The 11472-nt window shown below is 43.0% G+C and overlaps 1 protein-coding gene across 4 annotated transcripts; it reads left to right on the top strand.

The window, feature by feature from the left end:
• Positions 1-5210: 5210 nt before the first annotated feature.
• Positions 5211-10454, top strand: SMIM30 (small integral membrane protein 30). Of its 4 annotated transcripts, none has more exons than XM_048501434.1 (3): positions 5221-5286; positions 5607-5676; positions 7384-10454. In XM_048501434.1, exon 3 carries the CDS (start codon positions 7460-7462, stop codon positions 7643-7645), a length of 186 nt encoding a protein of 61 aa, XP_048357391.1. In that variant the 5' UTR covers positions 5221-5286; positions 5607-5676; positions 7384-7459; the 3' UTR covers positions 7646-10454. The 4 variants fall into 4 exon arrangements, with proteins under 4 accessions (XP_048357392.1, XP_048357391.1, XP_048357390.1 ...); XM_048501433.1 differs by having other exon boundaries at positions 5256-5286; positions 5604-5676; XM_048501435.1 differs by lacking the exon at positions 5607-5676 and having other exon boundaries at positions 5211-5286.
• Positions 10455-11472: the final 1018 nt, after the last annotated feature.

The raw sequence follows: 11472 nt of genomic DNA, 5'->3' as shown, positions 1-11472 counted from the left end.
TGTATTTTTTGCTGTTTTTTCAATCTAGGCCTGCAGGGAGCGCAGTTTTTGGGCTAGTGGCACCAAAATTTCAGGCTATGGTCAGGTGACTCTCCTGATGATACCAGCCAGGTTTGGTGAAGTTTGGTTCAGGGGGTCCAAAGTTATGGACTTCATTCAGTGACCCCATCCTCCATTGTTTCCAATGGGAGCTAATAGTAGATGGGGCTATCATTTTGAGGGTCCAAAACTAAACCTAGGTGGTATCATAAGGATAATCTCCTGCTGATAGCACCCAGGTTTGGTGAAGGTTGGTTCGGGGGGGGGGGTTCCAAAGTTATGGACCCCCAAAAGGGGTGCCCCATCCCCCATTGTTTCCAATGGGAGCTAATGGTAGATGGGGCTACCCTTTTGAAGGTCTATAACTTTGGACCCCCTGAACCAAACTTCACTAAACGTGGGTGGAATAATCAGGATAGTCTCCTAAAGATAGCCTAAAATGTTGGTACTGTTAGCTTAAACATTGCTCTCCTGACAGGCACCCTCAAATTTTCCCCGGGTTCTCTCTTTAAATCCACCCCCTTTGGAGCGGATTTAAAGGGAGAATCTGGGCTCCCTAGATTAAAAAAATATTGAAAGTATTGTTGAAGGCTTTCATAACCAGATTCAACTGGTTGTTGTGGGTTTTACAGGCTGTGTGGCCGTGGTCTGGTAGAGCTTGTTCCTAACATTTCACCTGCATCTGTGGCTGGCATCTTCAGAGGTGTATCACAGAGAGAAGTCTGTTATAAGAGAAGTATGGACACAGTGTATAACATTAGGAACAAGATCTACCAGACCACAGCCATGCAGCCCAGAAAACCCACAACAACCAACATTGACAATGATGCTGTTTGAGGTGGATGGGTGGGAAATCTACCCTGAAACAGCATCACTTTCAATGCTGTTTAAACTAGAGAGCCCAGAGTCTCTCTTTAAGGTGGATTTAAAAGGAGAATCTGGGCTGTCTAGTTTAAACAACAGTAAAAGTGATGCTGTTTCAGGGTGGATTCCCCCCCTTAAAAAAATAGCATCACTTTCAATGTTGTTTAAACTAGGGAGCCCTGGGTGTGTTCAGATTTGTGTGTTGGGGCATACTCTATAATGTGATGGTGACTTTGAGATGACCTGGTGCAAAAAAATGCTGTTTGGTCGTGGTGGGGGAGGGACGCTGCCCATATTGGGGGGGGGGGCGCAAAACTCAGATTTTGTCCCAGGCTCCATTTTCCCTAGCTACGCCAATGCTCCAGGGAGTTGTTCACTCAGTTTTTGTGCCGTATAATTATGGCACTCATGACCTAGAATCTGATTTTTCTTCATCAGTTTAGCTTCTAAAGGGTGGGATGTTGAACTAGGGGTTTTATCACTTACAGAAGTGTGCATGTTGTACATTCAGTAGTTTTAAAATACTTTCATTGATCACTCTTGAGTTCTGCATCAAGGGTCACGAGGGGAGGAAGTGAGGGATGACATGCAAGGGAGGGGAGGGGCCCCAGCATCTGGACCTGCCCCATCCACCCTAGCAGAGGGAGGGGGAGGGGAGGGGAGGATGGGGTGGCATGCAAGGGAAGGGGAGGGAATGAGGGGGGGCATGCAAGGGAGGGAAGGGGAAGGCCGTAAACTCCACTTTCATTGGAGTTTAGCATCTGAAGATACACTGAACTAAAATTCCCGTGTTTTAATAAGTGACCTTTAATGAGAGGAGCTATAATATTTGACTAGTAATAATAAAGGATTACCAAACCCTGTTTTTTAAAAAGTGCTGCTCAAAACTATAAAAAAGGACATTAAGAAATTTTGTTCTTGTGAGAGATGGCCAAGCCTTGGTTAACACCAAAGCGTTACAAAAATCAGGAATGCTACAGAAAACTATCAAGAACTTCTGGGGGGAAAGGGAACCGAGAATATTTTTTGCAGTGCTGTATAGTTTCAGGTTACAGATGCTCCATCAACAGTCATGGTCAGTATCTTTTTGGTAAATGGAAACTGACCTATGACTAACACTCACTTTTGCATGCTCCCAGTACAGTAAATTTTGTCAATATGAAAACTTACTTTTAAAAAGGAATTTAGAGAATGAAGGTATCTTTCCCCTCCTAGAACCATCTTGACGTGAAATAGTCTTGGAAGCTCATCATTGCAAAAATCAAGGAATATTATTTTTAAGAGGCAGATTTTATCCTGCAATTGATAGTAGTGTAAAGATTTAATAAAATCTGGCCAAAGTGCAAAGACAGGGAGTGGAAAAAATTAGGCTGATTGATGCTTGGAGATATCACAGTGTTAAGTGGAACACTTTTTACTCTTCAGAAGACTTTCCCTGTCACTGATAAGGTCTTCCATTCTGTTTTGCTTCCAGTTTTAAGGATTTTGAATGTGCATGTTTCAATTACTGAACAAGCTCTCATAAAGCTTGCATACAACTGATCTCCAGATGGTGGTTGGAGATCTCCTGGGATTACAATGATAAAGGGGTGTAGCATATAAGACTGAACTGTGAAGCAGGTGTGTGCCAATTTAAAACTCCCCTCTGTTACAAGTTCCATAGGTATCATTGGCTACTTTAATCTCTCTCAGCCTCAGTTCCTCAGCTTTCCATGAGTATCAAACTAGCCTAACAGTGCTGTAGAAGAAGAAGAGTTTGGATTTATACCCCAATTTTCTCAATCATAAGGAGTCTCAAAGAGGTTTACAAACTCCTTTCTTTCCTCTCCCCACAAGAGATACCTTGTGAGGTAGGTGGGGCTGAGTTCGAAGAGAACTGTGACTAGCCCCAAATCACCCATTTGTAGGAGTGGGGAAACATACCTGGTTGAATAGATTAGAGTCCACTGCTCATATGGAAGAGTGGGGAACCAAATCCAGTTCTCCATATTAGAATCCACTGCTCTTTACCACTGCACCATGCTGGCTCTCAGTGAAGATTATTGTCTCCATGAAGTGTTCTGTAAGGGAAACTAGAATGTTGTACTTGAATGGAAGATCCACTCAGGGCCTTTCCCCACTTACCGTAAGCCCCGCGCTACTTGAGGAGAGTAGCGCGGGGTTCCTCCTCCCTCCCCACGGCAGGGGCGGCCACAGCGCAGCTGCCCCGACGCTGCCGCTGTCGCGCCCCCTTAGCGCGCGGCATCCCAGGCGCTCTTCCGAACGGCGCCTTTTGACAACCCCCGCACAGAGCGCGGGGTCGCGGGGACGCCTGGGCGCGCGCCTGGGATGCCCCGCGCTGAGAGCAGCGCGGGGCATAGGGGGGATGGAAAGGAGTGGGGAAAGTCCCTCAGAAAAGATTTGTCTGAGTGTTGGCAGCGCAATACAAATGGAGGTTTTTTAAAAGATACTTTTCTGGGCCCTTTCCCCACTTACCTTAAGCCCCGCGCTACTCTCCGCAAGTAGCACGGGGTCCCACTGCACTCCCCACGTCAGGGGCGGCAACAGCGCAGCCACCCCGACGCTGCCGCTCTTGCGCCTGCTCAGCACGCGGCATCCCTGGCGCTGGCGAAAACGGCGCCTTTGGATGACCCCGCGGGGTCGTGGGGACGCCGGAATGCGCGCCAGGGATGCCGCGCGCTCAGAGCAGCGTGCAGCGACAGCGGCAGCAGGAGAAGTGGGGAAAGGCCCAGTACTTTGGATTGCTAGTTCTGGGTTGGAAAATGCCTGGAAATTTGGGGGTGGAGCCTGGGATGGTTGGCAACTCCCGCATACAGACGGGAGGTTGAACAACTAGCCTCGTGGTGCCACTGGAACAATCTAGAACTGAACACACTTAAAACCGTAGAAATGGTGGTAGATTTCAGGAGAAACCCTCCCATCCTACCTCCTCTCACAATACTAGACAACACAGTATCAATAGTAGAGACCTTTAAATTTCTAGGCTCCATCATATCTCATGACCTAAAATGGTCACCTAATATCAAAAATGTCATCAAAAAAGCACAACAAAGAATGTTCTTTCTGCGCCAACTCAGGAAGCTCAAACTGCCCAAGGAGCTGCTGATACAGTTCTACAGAGGAATCATTGAGTCTGTCATCTGCACCTCTATAACTATGTGGTTTGGTTCTGCAACCCAACAAGATCGACACAGACTTCAGAGAATAATCAGAACTGCAGAAAAAACAATTGCTGCTAACCTGCCTTCCATTGAGGACCTGTATACTGCAGGGTCAAAAAAAGGGCTGTGAAAATATTTACTGACCCCTCGCATCCTGGACATAAACTGTTTCAACTCTTACCCTCTAAACGTCGCTACAGAGCACTGCACACCAAGACAACTAGACATAAGAACAGTTTTTTCCCGAATGCCATCACTCTGTTAAACAAATAATTCCCTCGATAATGTTAAACTATTTATTATATACTTATTATATAATTACTGCACTACTTTTTTCATCATTCCTATTACCCATCTCCTCCCACTTATGACTGTATGACTATAGCCTGTGCTGACATTTTATTTTATTTTATGATTTTACATTTTATGTTTTCATTACTACTGATTGTTTCCTGATTGCTTACTAGACCTATGTGACAATCATTAAGTGCTGTACCTTATGATTAAGTGCTGTACCTTATGATTCTTGACAAATGTATTTTTCTTTTATGTACACTGAGAGCATATGCACCGGAGACAAATTCCTTGTGTGTCCAATCACACTTGGCCAATAAAGATTCTATTCTATTCTAAAAAAAAGAACTCTAAAGTGGCAGCTCTAAACTTGAGTCTTTAACTCAGGTATTCTTTTTAACACATGCTTGTTTCTCCATTTGACTCCGGATTTCTCATGCTTTCTTTTGGGTAGAATTAAGTCCTGGTTTCAAAACTAGCGGATGATCAGGGCAACTAGTTGGCCACTGTCGCTGTGTAAAAGAGAACACAGGGCTAGTCAGACTACTGGTCTTATGATAAGACTCTTATTCCGGGCCGTGGGACACTTCTGAATTTTTCTTCTGGATTCTGTCCCCGTTCCATCCATTGTGAACGCGAGAAGCAATTAATTGGCGTCAGTGAAGTTGCACGATCCAATAGACATTTGCAACCCGAGCGAAATTTGGCAAATTATGTGCAAGGAAAAACAGTCTCAATAGGTTGTCTCTTGATGTGACAGCAATGTAAAGCCAACATTTCAAACGAAACGTTTAGAAAAGTTCACGTCAGGGGTTAACTGGCAAGCTTTGCAATGCATGCTAGGAGTTGTAGGCAGGAGTCATTTCGGGAAGTGCAAGCCCATCGCTTGCTCTTCCTCTTTCAACTGGTAATGGCCGCTTTCAGGAAGGTGATGTGTGTTTGCATGTTCTGAACAGAGGGTCATAACTGTAGAATGAAGCTTGAGGAAGATTCCTAGAATCTTTTTTTTTTGCGCGGGGGGGGGATGTTTTAAATCTCCTGTGATTCATTTACAGCCAGAGTTGGCCAGGTTGTTTGCAGAGAAGCTAATCTTATATTTTTAGCATGGCTCACGACTATTAAGATCTTGGAGGCGACACCCTTCTCGGAACCTGGCTTCTCAGCTTTGGTTTGGTCGAGTAAGGTTTCAATCCTATTCTGTTTAATTAAGTATATTTCTCTGGGGCGTGGTGGGTGTTGTTTCAGTAGGTGCCTCCGAGGCTGACGGCTGCAGAATAGTCAAGATCCTAACTCTGACAGAGACGGTAGCTAAATACGGGTAAGATCTTAACCAGAAGAGTGACTTCTATGGGGGACCAACCTTTTGAGACTGCGATAAAAGACTGTCTTTTTTATCTGTTCAGTAGAGATTCTTTGCCTTCGGACATTTGGGTCGATCCCGTGCAGTCTATCAGTCTGTTCCTTTGATTTCAGTAGATGTAGGCTGAAGTAGCTCTGCACAGGATTGCACTGTTTGCCTGTTTCTTAGTCCATGGTGCTAACCCATCCCCCACCGCTACATACACACTAGCAGTTGACATCTTACTCCCCAGTTTGCTTCCCAGCTGCCCATTCATTTTTTAATGTACACAGCCTGGTGTTGTTTTTTTCTTGAGGTGTTATAGATTTTTAAAAAAACCCGGTACATACGGCATGTTGGGTCTAGTAGCACATTGCAATCTCCTGTTGTTTAATTATTGATAGTTATCTTTCACAACAAAGTCCTCAGATGTAGTGGTTTTGTTTGTTCTTAACTTGCCCTAGCAATGTGACTTGCTCTCCCCTTTAGGAAAAAAAAAGATATACATAATTTTATGTATTTATTTCAACAGCCTGCATGTTCCCAAAAATCATTACCCTGTAATAGTTTCATTATATCTTATTTATTTACTTCATTTATAGCCTGCCTTTCTCCACAATGAAGAGTCCAAAAGAGTTTCTATTGATCTCCTTGCCCCTGGTTTATTCTTAAAATAATACTGTGAGGCTGGTTAGACTGAGGGACTGGGCCATGGTCGTCAAGCAAGCTTCTGTGGTAGAGTGGGGATTTGAATATGGGTCAGTGCAATAGCTCTGTGGAGTTACGTGGCATAGGTAATGTTTGCTGGGAGTTTTGATCCAGCAATATACATATGTTTGTAGATGCACACGCAGCCCAACAAATGCGTGAACACATGAATCTGCCTTCTGAGTGGGTCTGAAGTAGGTCTTTCACTGTGCCTGTAACCTGGTCCTTTTAACTGGAATTAACCCTGGGATGTTCTGAATTCAGAGCAGATGCTTTGCTACAGCCCAAAGCAAGGAAATTATGGAAAAACAGATTTTTACTGTGGTTTTTTAAAAAAATCTACATTAATAAATGAAGTTTTATTATGCTGATTGTGTTTTATCACACTCATGTGGTTTAGTCATATACCATACAAACTGAAAGTGACAACTGTTTTGCATGGGTTGTAAAACTTTACATGTCCGTGAGTTACGGGTGCAACATGGAAAGGCAGAGCAGATATGACTTCAATTCCACAAGGCCTGTGCATTTGAAGGGTCCCCATGTTTCCTCCAGGAACAACTTATCTGGATTGAAGATGCTTCCATGCTCTAACCATCATATGGCAATTGACTGTAAGAGTGTGCGTCTTCACATCGTTGGATATTGTTAATTACTGCAGTAGTATAACAATAATACAAGTTATATTTCCTTTGGAGTTCATTAAGTCCTGTTGTGAATTATATTTGTCACACAGTAGAATAGTGTCTTGATGCAGCCCATACCTTTCCATGCCTTCATTCAGTAATGCAACTAAAAGCTTCCACAGTCTTTTGGGCATTTGTGACACTGCTGCACTGTTCTTGTGTATAGGAATAATTTTTTCTTGTGAAATTAATTGGGATGACTTTGCACTAATGCATGTGGTATAAGAGGTATGTGCTGTAAATCAGTTTTAATAGTAGATCAATCAAATCTATTTTATCTATTTTTATCTAGATTTGCGTTTTGAGATACACTTAAAGTGCTACAGTCATCCTTTTGCTCAAGACCATCTGATCAGCAAGTTGGGAACATGTCTGCTCCTGGGAATGCTTTACATCTCTTCTTGGTGCTCATTTCATTTCTGATTGGAGTGCCAGCTGTGGAAGCCTTGGATACAGGCGATGCACTGGCGATCTTGCTGGGTATGCTTCTCAGTGCAATTGGACTCTGTGCCTGTTTGGGCTTATATGCAAGAAAACGAAATGGAGAACTGTGACTTTAAGAAAAGGTGTCCCGGTTGAGGACAGACAACTTCTTGGTTGGGTTAAGGCTTAAAAACTGAGTTTCTGATTGTTCCCAAAACTAATATATGAGTCTTCAAATCCTTAATGTCATGCTTTGTTGAAGATTAGATACTGTGCCTGACAGATAGATGTGAAATTGAACTTGTAAGAAGATAATTATTATATATTTTCTGTGATTGAGGGGTTGCCTTAAGAGAGATGCAACTGGTTTTGTTGCACACAAAAAATTAAATGCAAAGTTGCGTAAGAAAATGTTACAAGGTTTATGAAAAGGCAAGTGTGCAATAATCAGTCAAAACTATATGTATGAACTTTTCAAGTAGAGAAGCACTCCTAATTGATTACATTAAGGAATTCTTTGCTTAGCTTCCGGTTAAAGTAGCTTTTTCTTTCTTAACAACCAAAAAAAATATCAGAGTCCCTTTCTACTTCTATGGAAAGATCACTAGCTGGTATATACCTGTCCAGGGACAGAGAGCACCACCGTCCTGAATTTGTGGTGCACCCTGCCTGAGCCACAGAGGACAGCCGCACTGGGCAGTAAATCTGGCTATGGCAAATGGAGAGATGCAACAAGCATGACCACTAGCTGGGGACAGCAGGTGGTGTTTGAGCAGGCAATTCCTGCAGGGTCTTCACCACTGTGGGGCCCAACACCGACCACCCAGCCAGTGCCCAGCCGTTATGGGGTCTCTGGCTTAAAGAACTGAACTTGAGGAGAGCTATCTGTCTTAGGAAATAACCCACTGGAAGCTTATGTGATGCAAACCTTATTGAAGTGAGTGGGGAGTAATCAAGTGTATGCCTCAGGTTGATTTTAGCTGAGTTCCTGGTAGATTGATTTTAGATCTCTTAAATATCTTTGAACTCATACATTTCTTTCAAATTTCCTTAGGGAAATATAACAGTGCCCAAATATTTTCTGCACGGTATCCCTCAATTTATTTTTATTTTCTCTTCTCGAAGACTTTTGAATGAGTATTGTAAAGATATTCAAGGAGGCAAAGTGTACTGAGAACCCAATTAGATTAATATGCAAAGTCTTCCAGTATAACTATACAAATTCCACAAATTGTGTAGTTGAAATGGGAGTGTGCAAGGCACTCTTGAAAGTCCTTCTGACTGTGATTGAAGGTGTACCTAAATTCTTTGCAAGAATTCTGGATTTTTTAAAAGGAGGAAATCTTGCCACAAGACAGAAATAAAAGCACAAAGAGATGGGAATGCTTAGTCAGATTTTAGCATGCAGTCATTGTTTTAAGTTGCGTAGAAGAGTACCCCTAAACTAAACCCAGTGAAATCAATGGCTTTAAAATGCAATCATTGCATAGGTTTACAGAGCATGTCGTATGCTTCTCTTTTGATAACCTGGTTCAGGGATATGAAGTGTGTTCTAATGGAACACTAGGGTTTGCACTTGCAGTAAAATTTCATGATGCATCATTCTTCTTTTTTTTTTTAAAGGCAAGCTCCACTCCTGAGCACCTTCATGCTAGTGTAAAGAAGTATGGCAACATAGTCCAAAATACAACAAAGTGGAATTACTGGCCAGCAGTAGCTGAAATGTACCTCCCTCTTCTCCACAAGTGTCTCTACACATAGTGAGGGGCCCATCACAAATCAATCATCAGTCATAGCACTGAGAGTTGAAATCAGAGGCATCATCATTCTCCATCATTAGGAGGCTTAATTGGTATTGCTTGTTATGCCAGGTTCCTGTTAGGACATTGGGATGGTTGCATATCTGATGTAAAGATAATATAGAAAGAAATTCCCAAAAGACAGGGGGAAAGGGACTATTTAAGGTTCTGTTTGTTTCAGAATGTTGATAGAATTAACAGGTTAAATGGATTGTGAATTTTTGCCATGTTACTGGTCTACCACTTTCCCAGATGAATTTCCCAGTTCTGCAGATCTGGCAAGCACAAAATGTTTTCCAAGACTGACCTTCCAGTTGAACCTCTTTGTCAACTTGTTTTCATGGTTCTTTTCTTCCTTTAAAGAAATCAAATGTATATACTTGCTAAGAGACTTGGTCTAGTTTGTTTTTAAAATGCAAGTAAACCTGTTGCATGGCAAAGGATTGTGTAACATCCAGCCCTACTAAGACGTCTGGATTGAGAAGTCTGAGACAGATTTCAGATAACGCTATAGGTTTGGAATGCTTTCAGAATACATTCTCACCTGATGGTCTTCCCAACTGTGGTACAGTACAGCAGTATCAGTACACATCAACTAATGTCACTATGATAGTCTTGTCTCTCAATTTTTGTTTGTTTGTGGTACAAAATGTGTATGCATTGTGTCAGATGCGAAGTGGTGTTCGGTGTATGAGTATTCCTGTTCATCTATTTAAAAATATAGGTAAGTGGCATCTGGAAAAGGAGAAGACCAATTCATTTAATTTGAAGGAGTGAGCCTGGAAATGGTAGTGAACATTCATTTCACATCTGATGAAAACCATGTGTGTTTTGTACCAAACTACAAAATAGTCAAAAGCTAATATGTTCAGAATACTTTCCAAGAAAGTGTCATTGATTCCCCCCCCCCTTTTCACACGATGCATGTGATAAAAGTCATTTGGAGAAATGACCTTGACCTCAAAAAGAAGGAACTGTTATACCACTCTTAAAGTATTCTGCCTTTGATGTTATATAGAGGGTCTGCTGTGAGCATCTTTGCGAAAATATTTTTGTAATAATCCTGTCGAAATCTGAGAAGTAGTTGATTGAAGCCTATGATAGCAGATGAAGCCAAAGAAATATACTTGATATTCCTCTATTTATGTTGTGCATTATGTTGTATACTTTACTGTATACAAAGTTTGTGACTGTGGTTCTGTCAAACACTGCCCATTTTCTGCTTAGCTTTGATCTAAAGAAGATGTTTTGCAGACTCTGTTAATATAAAATCCTTACACACAATCCGCTAAGGATTGGAACATTGCAACGACAAACCCCCATCCAATACTCGCACAGGACTCATGAAGTTGGAAGTGTCTCTCTCACACCCATTGTTTGGAAGTGTCTCTTTCACACCTATTGTTTGGAAGTGCGTCTCTCGCATTTCAGCCCCTCCCCCTGCCCTGTCCCATTCCCCAAACAACACCCCCACCGTTGAAGCAGTGGCAGCTTGGCCGCCCACTGTCCACTAGCTCCTCCCCATTCTCCTTCACTTTCTCCCAACCCCCCAATGACACAACTGGTGCTGGGGCAGCCCCCTCTCCATTCTGCCATGCCTGCTCCCAACCCACCAACAACATACATGCCACCAAAGCAGCAGCCGATTGCCTGTACTCTGTCTGACAGCCCCCTCCCCATTCCCCCACCTTCTCCCACCTCCCTACAACATGCCAGGGACTGGAGCAGCATACTGCTGTCCTCCACCCTATTTCCCATTCCCCCACCTGCCTTCTTCCACCCCCACAAACCACCCCAGGATGGCACAAACAAGCCTCCCCCATCCACCCTCTCACACCCTCATATACACCAACCCAGGATGGGCAACTTACCTGTGGTGGCAAACCAAAATGTGAGTTGTGGGGGATTGGAGAAGTGGCGGCAAAGGCGACTGGGAGGGAGACAAAGTGAGCAGGCAGGAAAGGCCTCTGCCCCCTCTCCATGCTAGAGCCCGTTTTATTAAGCAATAAAGTGGGCTTGGCTGCTAGTCTGTTATATTTGGTCTATGACACATCACAGCTACTGAGAATTGTTGTTCTTTGCCTAAGCTTCTGTGTTTTGTATTAAAAATATTATTTGGTATAAATAACAGTAACCTCTATGGTTTAGAGTGGAATATA

Source organism: Sphaerodactylus townsendi, linkage group LG06 (assembly GCF_021028975.2).
Source record: "Sphaerodactylus townsendi isolate TG3544 linkage group LG06, MPM_Stown_v2.3, whole genome shotgun sequence".
Classification (NCBI taxonomy): Eukaryota; Metazoa; Chordata; class Lepidosauria; order Squamata; family Sphaerodactylidae; genus Sphaerodactylus; species Sphaerodactylus townsendi.
The sequence above is the reverse complement of the archived record's forward strand: the minus strand, read 5'-3'. Positions and strand labels throughout refer to the sequence as shown.

What these genes read in the sequence shown, in the direction of transcription:
- SMIM30 (XM_048501435.1), top strand. Translation starts at nt 7,460, where the DNA reads ATGTCTGCTCCTGGGAATGCTTTACATCTCTTCTTGGTGCTCATTTCA.